Genomic DNA, 25,076 nt, shown 5'->3' with positions numbered 1-25,076 from the left:
ATGAAATTGGAACTACGATTGTATGAAACGAGTGACGGAGAGAGCCCTGTTAATCAATTTGTAGGGCAGTTTCTTTATCGTAAGTGTAACGTAAGCTGGAGGTATGCATTAACGGTGAAGGGAAGGTTTCCTCACGATGTTTTTCTCAAAGAATTTTATAACTCTCGTGATGAACTATCACTTAACTCCTTCTCATTCTAAGAGAAGACCCGTTCTTAGTAGTGGCCCGGTTGAGATGAATTTATGAATTAGTATACCTACTTATTTATAATAAACTAGAGGATGGCCGCGACTTCGTCCGCGTGGATATAGGTTTTTAAAGATCCCGTGGGAACTATTTGATTTTCCGGGATAAAAAGTTGTCTACGTCAATTACAGGGACACAAGCTACCTCGGTACCAAACATACAAATCGGTTAAGCGGATGGGTCTTTAGGAATCCCGTGGCAACTCTTTGATTTTCCGGGATAAAAAGTAGCCTATGTTCGTCCCCCGGGATATAAGCTAACCCTGTACCTTTCGTCAGAACCGGTTAAACTGTTGGGGCGTGAAAAGGTAGCAGACAGACAGACAGACAGAGAGACAGACACACTTTCGCATTAATATTAGTATGGATAAAGTGTCTATGTACGTCATCAAACTACCTTAGGGAGTTATAAAAAGGCATAACCTCAAATATGCAATCAATACAATTTACCACAACAATAAGTTATATACTATTAGCAAATGACGCCTAACTTATGGCGCGATGCCATACGCATTGTAAATTAATAATGGCAACAATAAAACAATAAAATAACAAAACCAAAAAGCGGGATTGTCTTAATGATTCACGTACGCAATACACATGTCGAACACTTTGTGTTTTGTATGTATGGAATATACAATGTGATGCATCTAGGTACAAGTGTAAATTAAAAATTTATAACACCCCCGACAAGTGAAGGTTACAGTAACTAGAAAAGAGCTGATTACTCTCAAACGGCTGAACCTCTTATATTATCTTGGATTATAGCTAAGAACACTCTCGATCAAGCCACCTTTCAAACAAAAAAACTAAATCAAAATCGGTTCATTAGTTTAGGAGCTACGATGCCACAGACAGATACACACGTCAAACTTATAACACCCCTCTTTTTGGGTCGGAGGTTAAAAAAAATTATCAAACAAGAAACGTTAACGTTATCAATCTACAAGAACCTCTAAAGCTAATAATATTAGAATCTAAGTAGTGTAGTAGATTCTAAGTAGCTTTTAGATAAACATATAAAATCAGCAACATTTGAGGGGAAAAATAGCTTAGTACGTGCCAGAGAAAATTCCGGATATCTGTGACAATGCAATCAGAATTAAGTAATTGAATGCAGTTGAGACGATGATCATTCAGTAGGTACTTTTTGAGAAAAGAAGTGAAAATTTTGAAGAAAAAGATAAAGAAAGATTTTAGTAAGTGTGAAATTGGAACAGCTTGATACGAAAGTATTTTCGTTGGTTCTTGAATTTAGAACTATACAAGTGTAAATTAAAAATGTACAACAACCCCGACAGGTGAAGGTTACAGTAACTAGAAAAGAACTGATAACTTTCAAACGGCTGAATCGATTTTCTTAGATTATAGCTAAGAACACTCTCAATCAAGCCACCTTTCAAACAAAAAAAAAACTAAATCAAAATCGGTTCATTAGTTTAGGAGCTACGATGCCACAGACAGATACACAGATACACACGCCAAACTTCCCCGACCCCCTCTTTCTGGGTCGGGGGTTAAAAATTACTGGAATGGACAGACTGGAATGTCTTAGTACAGGTACGCATTCATTGCCATTGTTTCGCACAATTTGAATACCATGATCGTCATCGATGCGATTTAAGTCACTAATTCAAGGTCGTGATTATGAATATCCCCGTCCTGATTCAGTTGTAATAAATATAATTATGGCGGTTGAATTACATGATTAATCGCTATTATTTCTTTGAATTGTATATTATGGTTAGGACCTTTAAGTTCGTCCTTTTGTTGTCCTATTATTGCGTTTATTATCATTTGTATCATATCAAAGAATTGAGATATGAAAAGTATTTTCTGGACCTTAAGCTTTCTGTTTTTTTGCTTACTATTTTAATAAAAACTGCTTGGACTATCTGCATCATTTATCGTTATTACTTCCTTTAAATTACTTTTCGTTCGTGCCTTTTGAAGATAAGGCTTTTTAGGTTCGTTTGTTTTATGCGTTTGATTTGGTGTAACGATAATGCAATCTAAAACCCCTTTTTTAAAGGGATTTTATTAATAGTCTTACTTATTCTGCAAAGAAATTCATTAATTATTCGAATGCCCTTTTATGGTAAAGACTAACGTAGTTCATGATAACAAAATCATTTATCTGTGTCAACTATGAGTACTTAATTTTTATTAAAAAACGATATTTTTAACTGAAATTTTGAAACCTCTACAACAATATATTATTTACCAAGTTTCAAGACATAAATAGGTAACGAGGATAAAGAAATCTCTTCTAGAAGATAAAACTTCCCTTGTTATAAAGCTATTGAAAACAAAGTAAAGACATCCATATGTTAATGATTTTAAGGTATATTTTCTTCTGTTTCCAGTGATGAACAAAGGACAAGTGCTGACACATTACTACAGGCTGATGAACAAGCTAGGCGGGTACACCTGGATGCAGACCTGCGCAACCGTCGTCTGCTCCTCCAAGAATGCCGAAGAGCAGAACATTATTTGCGTCAATTATGTTATTAGGTAATGTATTCCCCAAGTCCATTAAAAGTATGCTCCTGGCACAATCGAAGATTATGTAAATGATAAAAAAGCTTGGATTTGACGCGCTCCAGCAATGCGCGGGGCTGCAATTGCTTGTATAGTATGGATTATTATTGTAAATTGAAGAATTGAAAAGAGCAACCGCCAAGTTTCTTGCTGGTTCTTCTCGGTAGGAATGGCATTCCGAACCAGTGGTAGATTATTTGACGATTCAAAAGCACTTGTAAAAGCTTATTTGAATAAAAATCTATTCTATTCTATTCCAAGTTTCTATTTGCCGCTACCAAGCAAACGCAATTTATTCCTAATTCTTTCAATTTGAGGTTGTCATCTTTCATGAACAAATTCATTTTCCCAATATCAAATTGTTGTTGTTCTTAGACATTTTTGAAATCCTTGTTATTTGGAATATCAACATTCTGAAGAGTAATACTACCTTTTAAATGTATAAGTACCACAAAAACTTCAATGCTAATTGCCTATTTCTCCTTCCAGTGGCCGGGAATACCCAAACACGGTGATGGACTGTTGCCAATTGGAAGAAAGTTTACAAGGTGTGAAGCGGGAAGAAGCTACAGGTGATCCAGAAAATGGACCACCTGATGCAGATACGCCGGGAGCACCCCCACCTCCTCCACGACACACCGCAGAAAGAACTGAAGCCCCCGCAAATACTGACTCAGCGTCAACCGCACCTCCCACGTCAGAAGTCCCTCATCTAACAAGACTCAACGATGCACAACCCTTATCATTACACACAACCCAAGAAAGAACCTCGCCAATGCCAGCCAGAAGAATGAAAAAACGAAAACACACCACAGACTGCGAGGAAGACCCAGAACGAGACGAAGAAAGACGAAAGAGCTCGTCAAACCCAGCTCCTACTATATCTACCGAGCGGGATATGTCCAAAACTAACCTGGCGATTCCAGAAACATCTGACGCAACATCCGTAAGAGACTTAGAAAACGCTATGTCCAAACATTTGCCTTCGCTAGATGGAAAGGAGATTTCTCATCGACCTACAGATTTTTCTACAGATGCGTTACTAAAACAGCAGCAACAGAAATCAACTATTCAATGGATAGGGACGCAGAACCACCACTTGAATCATTTGAATCGTCAAATTCCTGTTACGCATTCTTCGACGCCCGCTTCGGCGTTATTAAGGCAACTGTACGCGAGTCGAGAGAGTGTTATCAGATTAGGGGATGGTAGAACAGGAGGCTATTACTCCAGTGACGGTCAATCGGGACCTTTGCCGACGCCTCCCGGTAGCGAAGGCTCAGGTTATGGAGAACAATTAGGTCACAAAGGCACGGATATTAGTTCTTTACCATACGGACCCTATGCGGACTATCATCCGGCAATGACGCCTCCAGGATCTGTGTCTCCTAGAGATAAACAACAATACCCTTTGCCATACGATAACAGTGCTTATTCAGAAGCAATAAGGCATTCCTATTTAGAATCCTCGTTCCCACTGAAACCTCAGGCTTACTCAGCTGTGCCCGGTGCTTTGGACTATGCATCGTCGATAGACCAGTCCCAGTTCTTCCATCCACCTACGTCATTCCATCTCTATCACCCGCAAGCGCATGCTACTCATCCGTCTCACTCGCACCAATCGACGGATAAGTCAGCTCCACCGAATACTAATTGGTATTCGACCAGCTCATAGCCGTACTCGTGGTAGTGACGAAATTTGGAAATCTCCGAAGGAATTTTCCTTGTAGGCTTCAATTGTTTTATTTGAACGTTGGTTTTTCATTAACTGTTAATACTGGTTTGCTGGAGGTTGTTTCACACCTCTCGGACAATTTTTAAAGTTTTGTTATCATTGAAATATGAGAATTTGACATTGAATAAAAATATGTTCTGTATATTAGTTTTGGACAGTATTGTCGTTTGTGTTGAAATTTTTGTGAAATATGAATTATACAAACTGCATAATATAAAAAAGACTTAACCGAATACTCAGGAAGGGCCAACATGTTAGATAATTTTTTTTACAATAATGTGCCAAAAATATTAAAAGAGAATGTGGCATACATGAATTATAGCATTTTAATTAGAATTTAAAATATTACCTACGACATTATTTACAATAATTTGTGAACCCATATTATGTTTTTATATGGTAGCGCGTATAGTATCTACTGAAATATTTCAAAATAGCGGTACACAAGTTATATCAAAAGCCATAGGTGAATAGTATTTTGTCGTTATGGTGGTACGTGGCAGAAATCACAAAGTTAAAATGTTATTTATAATCTGTCTACAATCTACATCGTTCTTTTTTTACGAAATGGCGATATACGTATATTATCTATAGTATATTCAAAATGGCGGTACATTAGCCTAAACAGTATTTTGTCCTTAGTGTTATATATAGCGGATTATTTTACCCGCTAAGCTACAGGATGGTTATTTCTACAGCCATCGATAAGGGAAACAATAAAACTATAAGAGTTACTTTAGAGATATTTGGTTTAAAGAAATATAGCGTCGGCGTCGATTTGATTATGAAAAAACTACTGGCGACATAGTTTTATTGTAGTAGGATCAATTTCAAAAGGTTATAAGACAAAAAACCTCTCAAGCTCGTTTTGAAATAGCGTGGTTTCCAACACATCGTTTTAAAACACATAACCTCGCTGTCAAAAAACACTGACTAGAAAATAGCACCGCTGAAGAGTTTTTTGAGTTGAGTGACACCATATTCCGCTCCTAGAAAATTAGAGCGTCACTGAATAATTTTCGCTCACACTTACCTACTACTAATATTTCTGTATATGCTCTTTTTTATATATGTTTCATTACATTACAAGTAAAACTTTTAGTGGCGATTTAGATTTCGGGCAGAAGGAACGTTTTCCTCTTTAAAATGCACGTCAAACAGAACAGCAGTTTTAAAGCCGCCGCTTTTTATGGAGGTATTTTAAACTACCAAGTAGTTAGTGTCAAAAATTAAAAGCTCGAATTCCTACTTAGTCATTTTAATAATTTACTTTTTAATTTTAACATAACTTATTTTTAGTTTAATCGTAATATCTGCAACACCGTCATAGCAGTTTTATTTCAACCGGGCATAAAGTTAGGTATTTACTTAAAGTTTTTTCTTTTAAAATCGACGCCATGGTGTCCTGACCAAATAACTTTACTCTTGATAAAGGCACTGCTGGAGAAAGAACATCCTGTATAGCTTATTGCATATCATTTTAACGTTTTATATAAGCTTCAGTGTAAATTATTGTACAATTGTTAGGACAACTATAATAATTATTTAGGTTTAGATTTGACTCCTGTAAATTATAAATAAGTATTGTATAATAACTATTTTATTGTTAGAAATAGGATTTCGTGTAAATATATCGTTTAGATAATGGTATAGATTTTTTTGTTTTTTGGCAACGCTCAAAGACTTTTGTTAAATATACCTATACTTAATTATTATATATAGTATTGTTTATAGGAAATAAGTAGTTCTTTTTTAAATAATTGTGAACAGCGAACCTAAAAAAGATTTTGCAAGTATGGGCCAGAAATGTCATTAAGTATACAACAAGTGTAAATTAAAAATTTTCAACACCCCCGACCAGTGAAGGTTACAGTAACTAGAAAAGAGCTGATAACTTTCAAAAACTTGGAGTTTTCCAAAACATCATTTTCAAATAAATAATAATGTATATTTAGGCAACGTCCATCTTGACAGCTTGACATTTGTCAATTGACTTAATATTAAGAACCTAACGGTTATCTAACCTTCTTTTCTACAAGAAAACTAGAAAAGAGCTGATAACTCCTAAACGGCTGAACCAATTTTTTTGGATTATAGCTAAGAACACTCTCGATCAAGCCACCTTTCAAACAAAAAAAACTAAATTAAAATCGGTTCATTCGTTTAGGCGCTACGATGCCACAGACAGATACACAGATACACAGACACACAGATACACAGATACACAGATACACACGTCAAACTTATAACACCCCTCTTTTTGGGTCGGGGGTTAAAAAGTATAGTTTCAATTGCTTTTTGAAACTTTTTAAATAGCCTGTCTTAACAATTTAAATTGCATTGGCTGAAATACTACCTAGTTACTAATATTTTATTAAATCTAAAGCCCCGCATAGACGACGGAGTTATTTACTAATTTTCCCTCGTCTGCACGGGGTTGAAATAACTACTATGACAGTATAGGCATAAATGACATTTACCAGAGGGGTTATTGCGAAAAGCGTATCCAAATAGTAACTTTCAAGTCCTGGAAATTTTAATTCAAATAATTGCTAGATTTTTGGAGCCAACGACCGTTAGATCTATTTATGACTAACCGAGAAAGTAAAAAGTCGGGTAAATAGGTCTTTGAATAGTATAAAAACAACAATTTTCACTATTATTATCAATGCGGAAAGAGATATAGCACTAGCTTTAGAGTCTTTAGACCTGTCAATTAACTAGATTCTTGTTCAACTGATTCAGATCCAATGGGAAACCACTCTGTCATTCGGCCGTTCTCGGATAATAATCCGTTTTAGCCAAAAACAGCCACCTGTGTTAGTGTCGTATGCTAATTGCTATCGCATTATGTGATAACCCCTTTGCAATATTCAACAAAATGGTATAAAAATACAGAATCGAAGGTTTTATTACTTTTTGTTTATATTATGTAAAAAAATTGGTCACAGTTTGAAACTTATACATTCCACAAAGTAATGTTTATTTTCTAAAATTAAAATAACTTTTAAGTCTGATGCATGACAATTTTGAAACAATACTCGTGTCCATTCCAGTTTTTGTATTATTAATATTATTTTTTATACACAAAAATATTATTAAAAATAGATAGATGTTATTTGGTAATAATTATTATATAAAAATATTTGAAACGGCAGTACGCAGACGAGGGACTATTGTCCGCGGAGGACAAAAATTAATCACTTAAGAACTTCATCGGATAACGCACACGACGCACTAATAGTACGGCGAAACACCGTAGTGAAAGATAAAGGACTTTTTGTCCTCCGCGGACAACAATCCGTCGTCTGCGCAGGCCTTTATGCTTATTTTCATCGTGCAATATGAGAAGAAAAGTTGTTCATTTTTTTTTTTGTTAAAATAAGCTTCGTTATCTATCCTATCGTAATTTAAGATAAATAAATAATAATTATTATCATTAAAATTGTAATAAAGTTGTAATTAAAAATAATAATCGGGTATAGGCTTGTATGTATTATGAATGAAAAAATTATTTGTTACGTTTCAATTCTTATTTTTTTCGAACTGATTTTTATTTTTTATTTTTAATGATAACGTGAAAGAAATCTCTCCAATAAAACATTAAGAATTTTTAGTGTGGTTAGTTTTATTTGACATCCAATGAGGTTTTCTACAACACCTTTTTACCTTTAACACCCATTAAAAGTTTTACTTATGACCCGCCCACGACGCGGCATCGAGCCCGCGGCACCATCTACGCAACGATCGTTGACCTCTAGCATCAGTCAGATGTTTGCAATATATTGTGAACTATAAAAAATTACAGGTTTTTACAGGCTTTACCTTTAGGGTGGTAACTCACCACGGCCAAAGACCAGACCAGACCAGAAATTTAGAAATTATAAAATTCCGAACGCCTGCCGGGAATCGAACCCGGGACCTCCCACTAATAAGACGCTTGTCATATTTTCAGTCGATACGTTTCGGCTTGTCTCAGGTGAACGTCAGCCTAGTGGAAACATTTACGTGTCCTGACGCGCCAGAAGCATATGTATTTCATACATTTAGTAGTTAGAGAGACACAAGGCGACACGACACGCTGCTCACTATAAAGTATATTTAACCATACTAAATGAACTTTAACTTTATTATGATGATAAAATAGCTTCTGGCGGGTTATGACGCGCCATGTAAACATGTTTCCGCCTTCAATACTTGAGGGAATACGGAGAGTAGTACAAAAACATTTGTGTTGAATAAAAGTAAACCAGTGAAATGTATAAAATGACATCACTTATATTTCTATGGCTCTTACAAAAATATAATAACTAAACAAAACATAAATAATAACTATAAATATTTCATTTATTGCTTAAGTGTATAATTTTTCGGTGGATTTTACCGTGATACACTGTGCGTTCGAGCGCACTATGAGACCTCTTAGTATAATGATTGTGATAACTAACATGTGTTAGGCCAGTCTTATACGGGCACCTTGAAGCAGTCAGGATTGACTGTGAACTAGTCTTCTACATAGTACATACATACATACGTGGAACCGTTCTGTGACTGCTCTGGGCGGTCAGCAGAACGATGAAAATGCTTTAATATTAGATTTTGGCCTATCTAGTTGGTTGCCGTTTTTCTTTTTTTTTTCAAAATAGCAGCCACGCATTAAACCTGCATAAATCAATGGTTGGCATCAACACAAAGAAGGATTGTATGAGACAAAACCTTCTAAAGTGTCACGTTTCCGAGATATAAGCTATCAAAGTTAAAGCTTATATCTCGAAAATGTGACGCTTTGGAAGATTTTGTCTCATACAATCATTTGTATTGATGCCAGCTATTGATTAATACAGGTTTTATGCGTGTCCGCTATTTTGAAAAAAAGAAAAATGGCGTACATGTAGGCAGGCCAGGCTCTATACTAAAATATTCAAACCCCTTTCATCGTGCGGCCAAGCAGGCTAGGCACACTGACTTCTCGAGCAGTCAACTGCTCTCGCGCAGTTACCTTCTCTGGAGGCGTCCCACCTACGCGTCGCGCGCGCCTGATCTAGCAGTTGAAACTGACTGCTGCAGCAGTTATCAACGGCAGCTTCAAGCTGTTGACAATGACTGTTCGAGCGGTCCGTGTAAGGCCGGCCTTAGAGTGCCATAAATCAGTAAACATCGAAAACATAACTAAAGCTAAATATTGTAAATATAAAATGGACGGATATTTTCAGACAGTTTATGTAACTACTTAAAGCTATAGGTAGCTATAGGTATATAACTAAGCTAAAAATGATCTACATTTTCAAGTCTTAGGCACTTCTTTCTTAATCTAGTTCCTATACACATAATTACGGTAAACATAAATGATGAACTTGGAACTTTAACGTCAAATAGTAATTGTGTTTTCGCGTTGGATCCTGAGCAAAGATAAAACTGTAGGCTTAGTATAGGATTTTTCGTCCCACTAACTTTTATAAATTAAAGTAAACCAGTAAAATAGACCTAAGCTACATTGATTTAAAGTCCAAAATTCAGTACCACCGATTTAAATTTAGTAAAGTATCCGCTTGGAGTGTTGGCCGACTCTAGTTTTGTGACAACCCCCTGCCAGACACCCTTAAACTTTTGAACTTTAATGTGGTAGGAGGTTGCCACGGCACTAAATGTCTGGCTATGCATGACGTGATTTCTAATATTATTTCGAAGAAAATATAAAAAAAATTAGGCTTTATACTTTGACTATGAGTTTTTACACTATTTGCCGATGCGATTTACAAAAGTAGTAGAACTGTACCTATTTTTATATTGTAACTAGCAAATGCCCGCGACTTAGTTCGCGTGGATTTAGGTTCTTAAAATTCCGTGGGAATTCTGATTTTCCGGGATAAAAAGTAGCCTATGTGTTAATCCAGGGTATAATCTACTTCCATTTTTTGCAGCCAAATCCGTCCAGTAGTTTTTCCGTGACAGTTACGAACATACACACAAACTTTCGCCTTTATAATATTACTGTGATGTGATATGAACTTAACTGCTAAATATTTGAATGTCATTTTTCTTCATCTTGAATATTACGAATTATATTTTCTTTTCTATGATTATATGGTTGAAAAATATAGAAATAGATTTCTATAAGTATCAAAAATTTGTGCACACTCCTTAGAAATTAATTCAAATTATAGCTTTAAAGGCTGGACCGCATTACAGCGGCGCTTTGCTTATGGCAAAATATTCTCTTTGCTGCGATGGGCTGTGCAGCACCACTCTAATGCGACACAGCCGTCATACACCCTACGAAATTATTGAAATAATATTGTGACGCTGTGCCGCGCTGCGTAGTGTAATGTGGTCCGGCCTTTAAGTTCATTTAAACCAATATTATCTACAACTTGGTCTAAAGTCAAAATTAAGTCAATTTACTTACTTACTTATACAATAAGGGCCAACACACACAGACAGAGCGGAGTGGGTCTTGTTGATAACATTTTATTCAACACTAGCGGATACCCGGCTTGTGCTACTACGTTAAGACAAAACAAAACCATCTTCGCATTATTGTCTTTCTAATGAAACTGGTTTGGGGCACATCGGTTGGACGGTTCAGTCTATAACGGACAACGATAGAAACATTTTTTGTGCGTTACGAAGATCAATAATTGACATACTGTCGGAATACTGCAAACAAAACATGGACGACACGCGACACCGTCTTTTTGTCAAAGTAAATAAAGCTTACTTTGAGCTAGTATCAAGAAAGTCACCGCACCTCGGCTCTGCCAGTGTGCGCTGCGCCTTAGACTTATGATAAATTCATACTAGGCAATACGTATACTAATATTCAATCAGTATCTCTATATTTGGAGACTGCATGTCCAGTATTATTTGATATTGTGACAGCACGCAGAGCCAGCAGTAAATCTGAAAATATATAAAAACAGTGTAAAATCTTTGATTAATAGATTTTGTTAGATGAGCATCAAAGTTGTGCATAAAAATATCAGCAGCTCGATTGCGGTAGAATGACAGCTACAATGTCACGATCGCAATCACCTCTGATTGGTTGACGGACGCTCACTATTGACTACAATGCACTATTGCAACAATAGCATTTTAGCCAATAACAACGATTGCGGTTGTAATAATGATTGATGCATGTTTTACGGACTCGAACTTCAATACCACGGATTGAGTGTTAATATTTGTAATTCAGGTGATATTTTGTACTTTAACATTCTCGGAATAAGTTTCGCAATGCAAATTAAGAAAAATTTAAGCACACAAGTATTTATTTTTTGGTCTTTCTGTAAACAAAAAAAATCGAAGTGACACTTTTTAGGGTTCCGTACCTCAAAAGGAAAAACGGAACCCTTATAGGATCACTGTGTTGTCTGTCAAGAAACCTATTGGGTACTTCCTGTTGACCTAGAATCATGAAATTTGGCAGGTAGGTAGGTCTTATAGGTAGGTAGGTCAAGTACAGGAATAAATCTGAAAACCGCGAATTTGTGATGTGTTCATTAAAAAAAAATTATGTTTCAATTTTCAAAGTAAGATAACTAACTATACCAAGTAGGGTATCATATGAAAGGGCTTTACCTGTACATTCTAAAACAGATTGTTATTTATTTTTATGTATAATAGTTTTTGATTTATCGTGCAAAATGTTGGAAAAAATACCAGAGTACGGAACCCTCAATGCGCGAGTCTGACTCGCACTTGGCCGGTTTTTTTTTTGTAGGATTACATAATTATCTTGTATTCTTGTTACAAAAATGACATACTTTATCCAAGAAATGAATATTAACTTCTACTGAGATCCATAAAGTGTGCTTTGCTCAGACTTTATGGCAAAAATTCAATTTATCCATCTGTAATCTATACTAATATTATAAAGAGGAAACCTTTGTATTTTTGTATGTTTGTATTGAATAGGCTCAAAAACTACTGGACCGATTTCAAAATTTATTTTACCATTACTTAGAGGGATTCTTCCGAATCCGTATAGGCTATATTTTATCCCGGAAAATAGAAAAATAAATGTCCACCCGTGCGAAGCCGGGGCAGGTCGCTAGTTTGTAGATAATTTACTTAGGTTGTCTGTCAAAAATTATTATATATTATAACAGAATTATTACATATTATATATACTATTATAACAGAATTGCCAATACTTACATTATATGCCATCCAGAGGAAATCTGTTAAGGCTGCAAAAGTGGCATCAAGCTGAAATTAAAAAGAAACAAAATTGAATAATATAATATGTTGGTATTTTTTCATCTTCAACCACTCAGAGAATCATGCTTCAGGAGTAGAGATTTTTAAAACCATTTTTCAATCGAATAGACATATTATTTATACCTAGTACTTCTATCTGCTAAAGCTGTGATAGCCTAGTCACTAGTGTTTAAGCCTGTCTCCTTTTGGGGGTCCAGGTTTGGTCCCAGGCACGAACCTCTAGCTCCGAAGTTTTGAGATATTACTTGCTATAAAAATGAAGTAAACCATTGAGAAAACCTGCACGCCTGACAGTTCTCCATTGTTCTTATGGGTGTGTGAAGTCTAACAAGCCAAAACCCCACCAAAAAGAAGGCTGAACTGGTATATAGTAAGTACTAGTTTCTAATATTAATCACTACATAGTATAAAACAAAGTCGCTTCCCTGTCTGTCTGTCCCTATATATGCTTAGATCTTTAAAACTACGTAACGGATTTTGATGCAATTTTTTTTAATAGATAGAGCGATTCAAGAGGAAGGTTTATATGTATAATACATGCATCCTAAATCCACGCGGGCGTAGCTGCGGGCATCAGCTAGTCAATAATAATATAAATGCTAAAGTGTGTCTGTCTGTCTGTGTCTGTCTGTCTGCTAGCTTTTCACTGCCTAACAGTTTGACCGATTTTGATAAAAGATACAGAGTTAGCTTACATCCTGGGGATGGACATAGGCTAAACCGTTTAACTGATTTTGCTAAAATTTGGTACAGAGTTTGCTTACTGGGGACGGACATAGGCTACTTTTTAACCTGCAAAATCAAAGAGTTTTTACGGGATTTTTCAAAACCTAAATACATGTGGACTAAGTTGTGGGCATCATCTTATACTTTATAATAATGTAATAGTCATCTTACATAAATATAATATCCCCCGAGCAGCCACAATCCAAATATGAACTGGAATAGAATAATCAGACCCATTGTGATGAGCCAGGGCAGGATGAAACCTCGCATCCAGATGTTGATGCCAATAACCTGAAATGTAATGATTGATTTAGGAGTTTTATTACTAAAAAACCGGCCCAGTGCGAGCCAGACGCGCGCACTGAGGGTTCCGTACTCAGGTATTTTTTCCAAAATTTTACATGATAAATCAAAAACTATCAAACATAAAAATAAATAAAAATCTGTTTTAGAATGTACAGGCCCTTTCATATGATACCCCACTTGGTATAGTTATCTTACTTTGAAAATTGAAACACGTTTTATTTTATTTTTTAAATGATGTAACCACAAATTCGCGGTTTTCAGATTTATTCCTGTACTTGTGCTATAAGACCTACCGACCTGTCAAATTTTATGATTCTAGGTCAACGGAAAGTACCCTATAGGTTTCTTGATAGATAGACAGACAGACGACAAAGTGATCCTATAAGTGTCCCGTTTTTCCTTTTGAGGTACTGAACCCTAAAAGCATTTTTATGAGTAAAAAGTTAGAAAATATGTTTTGTTTTAAAACTGTTAAATACTCACTCAAGTTCGCCGTACAATTATTGTAAAAAAAAAACATTTTTTTATACTTTGCAATAGTTTGAAGTTGGCATTTTACAACATCTTTAATTTTTATATAAGGAAAAAAAAATAGTTACCATAAGCACTGATGATATTATAAGTATGAGAAGAATGCAAATAAATATTAATCCAAACACTTGTAGAGCTGAAAATAGAAGATTTTGAGATTAATTAAAAAAAAATCTACATCTACAAATCAGGATCCAGAATTTTTGTAGCACTTTTGCGGTGTTAAAATTTGCCACACACTCCAAAATTTTTTTAAATTCCATTACAAGTTAGCCCTTGACTGCTATTTCACCTGGAGGTAAGTGATGATGCAGTCTAAGATGGTAGAGGACTAACCGGAACATAAAAAAATTAAACCAATATAATTTAACTGAGTTTAGGTCACCTGCTTGGAGGCTATGACAATATTACTATAGCTAGCGGAGAAAATGGAAGCCAAAAAGGCATTCCAAATTTTAGCAGTGCATATTAGAAATGAAGAAGCTAAGAGTAATTCAAATTAAAAAAAAAATTATTCAATTAGACTTTTACAAGTACTTACTTTTGAATTGTTAAGAGCATCTACCACTACACTATTTATATACTACACTAATGACTATACAAGTTTGTGGAATTTGGACTATGTAGGGTGCAGACCTTAGTGATGTCTTACAGTCCAATAGTTAAATGGCAAGCGTGGAACTATTCAACCCAGGTTGAATAGTTCTTAAGCATTCTCTGATATATATGCTAAAGAATAGAATTAGGGGCACATAGAAAGTAAGGAAGCCTCTCTTTTCTCATTTTGAGAGTAGTAGTCCTTCAGTAGTGAGCTGCCAGAGCGTTACTGATAGCTTATTATTGGCGTCACTCAGAAAAGCAGGTATTATTTAAATATTTTTATCGAATTATTGGAATGTCCTCTCCAAAACCAACACAAAAAACACAAGTTCAATGTGTAAGGTTATCCGAGAGTTTTAATCTAAACAAACTAATGCCAAAATAAGTAATTTAATTAGAGCGTGATTGCTATCTCAACATCTAATTATCCAGTTCACAATCCAAATACCGAAAATATGCGATATCGCTCCGAATCTCAGAAGGAGACTAAACTAAAAACCTTCGAAACACCCGTATTTATGCAAGTTCAATCTTGTTGGCCTCCTAGCAACAGATTGTATGACATCGAATGAGCAAAATATCGATTTTATCAAACTACCTGCATTAGATAAATTAATAATTTTATATTATTTTTGACAACTCAAATCAATTTTTAAAAATAACCTTACATTATTTTCTTTTTTTTTTAAAAAAGATTATTAGCCATGCTAATCATGACTATTCCACTTTTCCCTCCAACTAACGCAAAGCTGTGTTAGGAGTAGGTACGATTATAGTACAACGGATGGGGTTTGAACCGCCAACCTTTTGGAATTCAGTCCGCTCCTCAACTAGTAAGCTATAATATTGAGGCTCTAATGATGATAGGTTTTTAGCTGCAGCCTGCCATCTATTCCAAACTAGCCCACTTCTATCTTTAAGTGCATCATCACTTACAACAAGATGAGAACAATCAAAGGCTACTTTGTAGTCTAATGTAAAAAAAAATACTCACATCCCCTCACATCTGCTTCAAACAATGGATTCCATAGCTGTGTAGAATCACCTCCACACATCTGATACACTATAAACGTTATCAGCACAAGGCTCATAGCAGCTGTATACACTGCCACTGCCCGGCTGCCACTCTTCACTGTTGATGACCAAATGCATGGTGACCAACATGATTCCAATATAGGCATTTTAGTGTAGTTTTCTTGGTATTAGTGCTTTAAAACATATGCCAAATATTCCAAATATTGGCTGTAATTTACTTTGCACCTGAAAATAATAGCAAAAAGTTGTGAAAATTATACAATGCTCAAATAGATACAATCTCCAAAACAGGCATTTTCAATGCCAAATATTAGCCTTAAGGTTTCCAACTTTCTATGATTTTGGTTATAACGCATAGAAAACGTTGAGAAATAGAATTTGTAAAGATGCCACACCTTTATAACGTTTTACGTTACAGCTACAGTAACTTTTGGCGGTTGTTTTTTAAAACTTCAATTAAACTGGGTACGTTTCGGCGTCAATTATCGGCATTTGGTTCTCGTTTTTATTTAAGTAAATAATGTAAAGAAAACATTAAACTTACGAGAAAACTGGTAAATACTAAAGAAAATAAAGTTTACAAAGAGGTTGTTGACATCACAAGCACGCAAATGCGAAACTTTTTTGACAACGACATTGACAGTTGAACAATGGCGTTGGTTGACAGGTTGACAGGGTGCGTAGACAGAATAATAGACTATTAGATAGTTTAACAGATTGCTCTGTCTACGACAGGGTGGCTCCTTTCTATAATCAATGGTTACTATAGTTCGCCCCTATGGTGCGCCCCATCCAGGCTCAATTGGCATTTGGCACAGTGACATTGACAGCGGGCGCAGTTGTAACGCAAAGACTGCCAGCAAATAAAATCTTCTCAAGTTTAGGTAATATGTTCAAAATGTAAATGTTGAAAATCGAGTAAGTTTTATCTAATTTTAATTTAAAGAGAAATCAGGAAAGCCGTCCTTATTTGTACATCGAAAAAGAATTATAAAAACCATTGATAGGCCACGGACTTGCTACCTATCATGTTTACCTGCTCAAATACTATACTTACCTAGTGCTAAATATAGCTATGAGATGCTATAGATACATTTATGTTGTATTAATTATCAGAATTATCGCAAAGTTATGTAGTAATATTATATTATTGAAAAAATGACAGTGTTTAGATCTTTTTACCTAGCAACACCACATACAAGGGCAGCATAAGAATGACACTTCACAAGATGGCGGCTTAGCTCTTTTGTTTCTGGTCGGTGGCTTTAGCTTATATATCCAATTCCAACTTCCAATTATGCCCAATTTTATTTTGCCTTTGGTTTTGTTTGCAACACAGAGTACTTTATTGTTGTTTTGTTTTATAAGGTTTTGGTCAGACTGAGTTGTGAACTTGGTGGTATATTCTATTTGCTTGGTGGTTACAGCGGACCACGCTGACAGTTTGTAATTTGTCTAAAAAAACTAACTATGTCCATAGTAAAAGCTTTTTCAGTAATCTATAGTACTAATAAATAATTTTGATATAATCTTCGAAATGCGGTGCTGTGTGCCCTTCTGCAAAACCACTGCGGAGGTCGTCTCCGAATCCGAGGAGATTACATTTCACGAGTGAGTGTTCCATCGAAACCTTTGTCATATATAAGTATCTACTATAGGTACTATAGCCTGGATTCTGGAGTGGAGACCGCGTATCAGCAAACACAATGTGGGACGACCTGAAAGGATAGCGGGAAGTGGGTGGATGAGGAAGGCGGAGGATAGTGTGTGGTGGCGCCCTCTCAGGAAGGCATATGTCCAGCTGTGGACGAAAAACAGGCCGATTGATTGATACTATAGCCTAGACGCTCGAGGCCGCGCTTTGTCGGCAGAGAGGTCACTGACCTGAGCCACCTTGCATCCCGCTGACCCAGGCCGATCGGAGCACAGATCACAAACTGCGTGTCCACAAACCGAGCTAGTCTGTGTCCAACTCGAGTTCCCTTCCAGGCAGAGCTAATTGCCTTTTGTTTAACTATGAGTCGCATGTTATGGAAGCTCTTGTGTCAAAGTATAGGGGGTGTAATTTCCAGGTTCCCCAGAGAAGTGCATCTCCGAGCTGCTTGGCTCAGAGCCCTCGGCAAACAAGACACTCTCCTGCCAGAGCCTGCTGTGGTCTGCTCGCAGCATTTTCTGAACGATGACATTTATGAAACAGAAAGAGGCTCAAGGCGCATTCGTACTGGTGCTGTCCCATCACCAGTGCTGGTAACTCCTTTATAATGCTCAAAGCTTTTATTTTAAGCTCCAAAGCATATTATTATCAATTTAATTATCTTAGTATAATCCTACTATTATTATAAATGTGAAAGTGTGGATGTTTGGATGTTTGTTACTCAAGCATCCAAAAACTACTGGACGGATTTGGCTGAAATTTGGAATGAAGGATTAACACATAGGCTACTTTTTATCCCGTAAAATAAAACAGTTCCCGCAGGATTTTTAAAAACGTAAATCCACGTGGACGAAATCACGGGCATCAGCTAGTTATCTATACTAATAAATAAAATTGGAGTGTCTGTCTGTAATTTCGAAATAACTACCTCATATTGACCTCATATGGTTATTTAAACGATACCATAACTGAATCACACGTTTTTAAAATTTTTGTCTGTCTGTCTGTCTGTCTGTCTGTCTGTTTGAAAAGGCTAATCTTCGGAACGGCTGAACCGATTTTGACGGGACTTTCACAGACAAGTAGAGGATTGACCAGGGCGTAAAATAGGCTACTTTTTTAACCGACTTTCAAAAAGGGAGTTGTGTTTTTCTACCTATGTACACTGATATCTCCGATATTTCTGGACCGATTTGCGTAATTTTTTTTTAATCGATTAAGGAACTTTGCGACATTGTTCCATAAAAAAATTGGGTTCCAACTCTTCAATCGTGATGCTGTAGGGGACCTGACCACTAAAGCTGATGGGATTTAGAAACTATCGGTTATTAATTGATTTTGAAGGTATCTATACCAAGTAAAGACTTGGTCGTTGACCTCGAGGACCCAACTGTTCAACCCTGATGCTGCATTCCTAAATCCTGGTGATCCCACGGGATTTTTAAAGGATCATCCGTTTAAATGACTTTTACGTTGTACAGAAACATGTTGCATTCCGGGAACGGGCTATTACGGATAGGCTCCTTTCCCACGGGAATTTTAAAAACCTAAATCCACGCGGGCGAAGCTGCGGGCATCAGCTAGTATAATATAAATATGTATAGCCCCTTTCAAAAGCTAACCTCAGTAAGTACGGTTCACATTTCAAGTTCATTATGGAAGGTGGAAATGATTGGAATAGAAATAGTTTTTCTATTTAAAAATACTTTAAAATTACTTTTGAATTGTCAAACGCATCCACCATGTCATTGATAAATTTTTCACTTGAAATAGAAGTGAAAAATTAAAAAAAATAGAATTCTGAGTACAAAATAATTCCTAGCTGACCTTTAAAATATAAAGCAAAAGGAATAATAGAGCCGGGCGTCAGTCGACTAGCTACATACCTATAAAAGGATTCTTCAAAATTTACCACTTATACTGTTATTATGTTGTACCCACTCCTAACACGAGTTTTACTCTTAGTTGGAGGGGAAAGGGGAATGTTAGTCATGGTTAAAATGGCTAATATTCTTTTTTTTTTTTAATGACTAGCTGATACCCGCGACTTCGTTCGCGTGGATGTAGGTTTTTTAAAATTCCCGTGGGAACTCTTTGATTTTCCGGGATAAAAAGTAGCCTATGTGCTAATCCAGGGTATAATCTATCTTCATTCTAAATTTCAGCCCAATCCGTCCAGTAGTTTTTGCGTGAAGGAGTAACAAACATACACACACACACACACACACACACACACACACATACAAACTTTCGGCTTTATAATATTAGTGTGATACATTTACACCCTTATTTACAGACGTTACTATCAGGTCTCATAGTGCGCTCGAACACATAGTGATTCCACCAATGCGATTACTGTATCATATCAATTTACAATGATCTGATTGGTGGAACCTACAATGTGCGTTTGTGCACACTATGAGACCTCATAGTAATGATTGAGAATACAGCATTTATACTTACAAAACTTTGCACAGGTCTGCATGATATGCCTGGACACTCGCAGCAAGCTGTTTCTGATGAGTAAATACAAGTTGGAAGAAGCATATGAACATTTAGTGGGACATCCTGTAAGTTGTCTATTTATATCATTCAGTGAGCAGTAGAGCAGTGCACGGCCGCTCTAAGATGCAACTGTATATGAATTAGTTGTGTTTGTTGCAGTTGTGTGGTCAAGGAAAGCTCAAACAAACGCTTTGTGTGCAATGTGCCCAGAGACTGGTGAACTTCAGCACATTCAGAGACAAGAGCTTGAGAGCGCGCTCCCTGATGATGGAGCTACTTGACAGACATGAAGTGGTGAGGAATGTTTGATGCACTTTAATTGTTTTATGTAACAGAATTTAAGGGTGCCACCTGTGTCATTTGAGCATTGTAACACGTTACAATGCGAGCATTCGTCTAGTCAGTCCGCCTGGCATGTTTAGCAGACGCAGTAATGGACACGCTCGTTGTGAATGTCGACCTTTAAGGCCGATTCACACCAAGCACGTACACGTGACACGTGCGTAGTGACGCGCGTAAATTCCTAACACAACGGGTTACGCATACGTCCACGCTTTACGCAAGCTGTTTCATGTTTGCATGACATGTTTCATACAGTTCCATACATTGCAACGTAATCGTACGCGCCACGTCTACGCTTACGTAGCCTATGTGAACGAGCCATTAAGTGCTTAGACTAAAGTCATACACTCGTTTCAGATAACAATACGACATGTCAAATTGATAAGCCGCGTAAAATACCAACTACAGTCTGACATTGTCTCGGCGGTGTCGGAGCCCGACTACTGCGATGTGTACATAGCACACTCCGACGCGGACGGACGGACAGAACTAGACGCGACTGCTGCAACTGACGAAGCAGTTCCAGTCAAACGGGAAGATGATGAAGACGAGCCAGCCGTGGCTGAAACAGGGTTATGTCCTTGCAGCCACATGATTCGCAAGCCGGAGTCGTCAGGGGGTTGTTTGATAAGGCGCTTGATAGCACACTCTGACGCGGACGGACGGACAGAACTAGACGCGACAGCCGCAACTGACGAAGCAGTTCCAGTCAAACGGGAAGATGATGAAGACGAGCCAGCCGTGGCTGAAACAGGGTTATGTCCTTACAGCCACATGATTCGCAAGCCGGAGTCGTCAGGGGGTTGTTTGATAAGGCGCTTGATAGCACACTCCGACGCGGACGGACGGACAGAACTAGACGCGACTGCTGCAACTGACGAAGCAGTTGCAGTCAAATGGGAAGATGATGAAGACGAGCCAGCCGTGGCTGAAACAGGGTTATGTCCTTACAGCCACATGATTCGCAAGCCGGAGTCGTCAGGGGGTTGTTTGATAAGGCGCTTGATAGCACACTCTGACGCGGACGGACGGACAGAACTAGACGCGACTGCTGCAACTGACGAAGCAGTTCCAGTCAAACGGGAAGATGATGAAGACGAGCCAGCCGTGGCTGAAACAGGGTTATGTCCTTACAGCCACATGATTCGCAAGCCGGAGTCGTCAGGGGCTTGTTTGATAAGGCGCTTGATAGCACACTCTGACGCGGACGGACGGACAGAACTAGACGCGACAGCCGCAACTGACGAAGCAGTTGCAGTCAAATGGGAAGATGATAAAGATGAGCCAGCCGCGGCTGAGACAGAGTTATATCCTTTCAGCCACACGATCCCCAAGCAGGAATCGTCAGAGGACTGCGATCAAGCTTTGGGTAAGACAACTAACTTTACACGCGTTTTAGCTCCTATGTTGGGACAGATATCTTTGTTTCTTACTCAAAAACATAAAATTTTGTTATGGAACCACCTTGCTGTCTGTAACCTGTCTGTCTGTCTTTTGTTTTGTCTTCTATCTATACCTATATAATTATAAAATATATTAAACATCAGAGTGACTGACTGACTGACAGACAATGCCAGACAGTCTAAACCGGGGGAGCCGGAAATTTGTTTGGAGGATACCCTCAAGTACCTTTAGAAGAGTACGGAAGGATTTTGAGATATTATTAAAGGCGCGCGCATATATGTTATTTAATTTTATGTCATTTATCTTATTCGCATTGCATTGCATGCACGAAGGTGCAGGAAAAAGTTAGTCATTCCGTTATAGTGCAAACTAGTCCGACATTTCAACAAAATATTCCCTTATTAGATTAGATGATGCCCGCGCCATCGTGATTTTGCTAGCCTGTGACCTATGTCCGTCTCTGGGATGCAAATTATCTACCCAATGGCCGTAAAATGGAAACAGACACACAGGCATACTCGCATAGTAATATTAGCATGGAAATATGGGTTAAGTATGGACTTTTGCTTTGTTTCAGTCGCTCCTACAGTACTCACGACCAATCACGGCAACGAAGAACATCCAATTGATACAGAGTTCGAGTTGGATGTATTGTCTTTCGAAAATAATACGAACATTTTAAAATATTCAAGGAAATCCCAGGACTCCTTACTAAAACCGAAGGAATCGTTGGCAAAAATAAGTGATAGTATCAATTTGCGTACAAAGAGGCGAAATGTTCTTTTTGAAAACAAACACAATTCCCAGGACATACCCGGTACACAGTTAGGAAACTATACTGACCAGATACAGTATATCTGTGACGTTTGTCAAAAGATATTTCACCGTAAAAGTTCCTTAGTTACCCACATTAGGGCGCACACTTACGCAAACACTTTCTCATGTAAGTTAACAGAGCGCAAATTCACTCAAAGTAGTACGTTACCGAGACCCAGGAAGACTCACATTGGCGATAAGCCTTTTGCGTGTAAGTTATGTAATTATGAATGTACAGTAAGCAGTAGTTTAGTGAGACACATGAGGACTCACACTGGCGAAAAGCCTTTTGTGTGTAAATTTTGCGACTATAAATTTACAGAAAATGGTAGTTTAGTGAAACACATGAGGACTCACACTGGCGAAAAGCCTTTTGTGTGTAAATTTTGCGACTATAAATCTACAAAAAATGGTAGTTTAGTGAAACACATGAGGACTCACACTGGCGATAAGCCTTTTGTGTGTAAACTGTGTAATTATGAATGTTCAGTAAGCAGTAGTTTAGTGAGACACATGAGGACTCACACTGGCGAAAAGCCTTTTGTGTGTAAGTTTTGCGACTATAAATTTACAGAAAATGGTAGTTTAGTGAGACACATGAGGACTCACACTGGCGAAAAGCCTTTTGTGTGTAAGTTTTGCCACTATAAATTTACACAAAATGGTAGTTTAGTGACGCACATGAGGACTCACACTGGCGATAAGCCTTTTGCGTGTAAGTTATGTAATTATAAATGTGTAGTGAGCGGCAGTTTAGTGAGTCACATGAGGACTCACACTGGCGAAAAGCCTTTTGCATGTAAGTTATGTAATTATAAATGTACGGTAAGCAGTAGTTTAGTGAATCACATGAGGACTCACACTGGCGAAAAGCCTTTTGTGTGTAAGCTGTGTAATTATAAATGTACAGTAAGCAGTAGTTTAGTAAAGCACATGAGGACTCACACTGGCTAAGCACCGCGGCTTTTGCCTGTAAGTAATGCAAGGACAGCTGTTGCCAAACTGCTAGTTCACTCTGAGCCTCCTGCACATGAACCCGGCGCACTGTGAGTTAGTGTAAACCATTAGTTCCCAAAGTGGCCCAGGTACCGTGGACCCCGGGGGTTCGGGGTCTACGGTGGCGTGACAAAAAATGGGGGTTCACAAGTCGTAACCGGAAGTCCACGAAAATGTATCTGTTTTCAATAGTTAAGAAGTAAAATGTAAAATGTGGAGTTTTCTAAATGTAATACCTAAATGAGAATTGATTGGTTCCTTGAGCTGTGAGTAGATGTCAAAGAAGTAAAGATGCATGAAATCACTTTTTTGACATCCACACACAGCACAATCGATTAATTAATTAACTAATCAATTCTCACTTTTTTTTGAAAACTAAATTCGTGGTTGGAACTCGGCCTCAACGTAAATTTTCATATATAATTAATCTTCACATTTTTTGTCGAGGTTTGGGAATATGATAGAAATGTGGGTGCAGAGGGTCCACCGGAACCAGCTAAATCTTGAAAGTGGTCTGTGGCGACCGACCACTGTAGGTTGGTTAGACCGCGTTTTGGTCGTCGCGCAACTGTTTGTGGTTTGACGACGGTGATTCGCGGCAGGCAAATTCCTAGAACCACAGCTGCACATGGCAGCTGCATGTCGTACCTGCAAAACACACCTGCGCGCAACCGGTAAGAACCGGTATTTACTGGGTTTTGCGTAATTGAGTACGGTGGATGGGGAAAGGCTATAAAAGGGCTTTTTCCATATCCCCAGTGTCCCCTGATGTCTCAGCGTCGAGTGGACATCGGCCTGATCAACGAGACTCACCTCAGACCAGTAGACCGGTTGAACTTTTCGGGATACCACGTCTACCGGGAGGACCACGCCTCGCCGATCGGGACTGCTTACCGGGGATTAGCAGTTTTGGTCCGTCGGAACGTCATCCACCAAGTGCTGCCAGTACCTCAGCTGCAGACGACCTACGCACTGGGCGTGGAGGTCTGCATTGACCGCCAACCCACCCGTGTGTTCGCCTTCTACAAGCCGCCGACGAATCGCCTCGCAGTGACTGACGTCCACACCTTGCTGGACTCGCCACTGCCCACGATTATCGCCGGGGACTTCAACGCGAAACACACGGCGTGGAATTCCAACCACGTGTGTCCGGACGGCAGACGCCTCCTGGACGATGCAGACCGCCACGGGTACGTGGTGCTGGGGCCAGAGGTCCCTACGCACTACCCGTACGCCACAGCATATACGCCTGACGTCATCGACATAGCCGTCACCTGTGGCTTGTCCGCCACGCCGACGTTAGACGTATTGGATGACCATCTCATCTCCGACCACCAACCAGTCCTCTTGACGCTGAAGACAACGCCGATGACTTCCCTTCTCCCTCCGCCAAAGCATCGCCAGGACTGGCGAATCTTC

The 25,076-nt window shown here is 38.2% G+C and overlaps 3 protein-coding genes across 5 annotated transcripts in view; 2 read left to right on the top strand and 1 right to left on the bottom strand.

The window, feature by feature from the left end:
* LOC123876759 (protein trachealess) overlaps positions 1-6,457 on the top strand; it is an 87,970-nt gene extending 81,513 nt beyond the window's left edge. For both annotated transcript variants that reach the window (XM_045923117.1, XM_045923118.1), the window contains 2 exons: positions 2,613-2,760; positions 3,277-6,457. In XM_045923117.1, coding sequence (XP_045779073.1) covers positions 2,613-2,760; positions 3,277-4,462 — 1,334 coding nt within the window. In that variant the 3' untranslated portion in view covers positions 4,463-6,457. The remainder of the gene's footprint in view (positions 1-2,612; positions 2,761-3,276) is intronic.
* Positions 6,458-9,295: 2,838 nt separating this feature from the next.
* LOC123876775 lies at positions 9,296-16,558 on the bottom strand. Of its 2 annotated transcripts, none has more exons than XM_045923135.1 (6): positions 16,485-16,558; positions 15,900-16,165; positions 14,374-14,441; positions 13,640-13,759; positions 12,680-12,730; positions 9,296-11,422 (listed from the first exon to the last, which is right to left on the bottom strand). In XM_045923135.1, the coding sequence occupies exons 2-6, from the start codon at positions 16,084-16,086 to the stop codon at positions 11,336-11,338; spliced, it is 513 nt and encodes a 170-aa protein (XP_045779091.1). In that variant the 5' UTR covers positions 16,087-16,165; positions 16,485-16,558; the 3' UTR covers positions 9,296-11,335. The 2 variants fall into 2 exon arrangements, with proteins under 2 accessions (XP_045779091.1, XP_045779090.1); XM_045923134.1 differs by having other exon boundaries at positions 16,336-16,546.
* A 780-nt stretch (positions 16,559-17,338) lies between these two features.
* Positions 17,339-23,723, top strand: LOC123876760. Its single transcript, XM_045923119.1, has 8 exons — positions 17,339-17,551; positions 18,013-18,187; positions 20,072-20,164; positions 20,259-20,393; positions 20,799-20,913; positions 20,950-21,810; positions 22,423-22,922; positions 23,175-23,723. Exons 1-8 carry the CDS (start codon positions 17,478-17,480, stop codon positions 23,613-23,615), a joined length of 2,394 nt encoding a protein of 797 aa, XP_045779075.1. The 5' UTR covers positions 17,339-17,477; the 3' UTR covers positions 23,616-23,723.
* The last annotated feature ends 1,353 nt before the right edge of the window (positions 23,724-25,076 follow it).

Source organism: Maniola jurtina, chromosome 22, assembly GCF_905333055.1.
Source record: "Maniola jurtina chromosome 22, ilManJurt1.1, whole genome shotgun sequence".
In the NCBI taxonomy this organism is placed as follows: domain Eukaryota; kingdom Metazoa; phylum Arthropoda; class Insecta; order Lepidoptera; family Nymphalidae; genus Maniola; species Maniola jurtina.
The sequence above is the reverse complement of the archived record's forward strand: the minus strand, read 5'-3'. Positions and strand labels throughout refer to the sequence as shown.

What these genes read in the sequence shown, in the direction of transcription:
- LOC123876775 (XM_045923135.1), bottom strand. Translation starts at nt 16,086, where the DNA reads ATGCCTATATTGGAATCATGTTGGTCACCATGCATTTGGTCATCAACA. An exon ending in TCGGGGGATATTATATTTAT is followed by an intron (nt 12,731 to 13,639) that starts GTAAGATGACTA and finishes TTTTAATTTCAG; the next exon opens with CTTGATGCCACTTTTGCAGC. An exon ending in TCCTCTGGATGGCATATAAT is followed by an intron (nt 11,423 to 12,679) that starts GTAAGTATTGGC and finishes ATATATTTTCAG; the next exon opens with ATTTACTGCTGGCTCTGCGT.
- LOC123876760 (XM_045923119.1), top strand. Translation starts at nt 17,478, where the DNA reads ATGCGGTGCTGTGTGCCCTTCTGCAAAACCACTGCGGAGGTCGTCTCC. An exon ending in GTACATAGCACACTCCGACG is followed by an intron (nt 20,914 to 20,949) that starts CGGACGGACGGA and finishes CGACTGCTGCAA; the next exon opens with CTGACGAAGCAGTTCCAGTC. An exon ending in GCAGTAGTTTAGTGAGACAC is followed by an intron (nt 22,923 to 23,174) that starts ATGAGGACTCAC and finishes TTAGTGAGACAC; the next exon opens with ATGAGGACTCACACTGGCGA.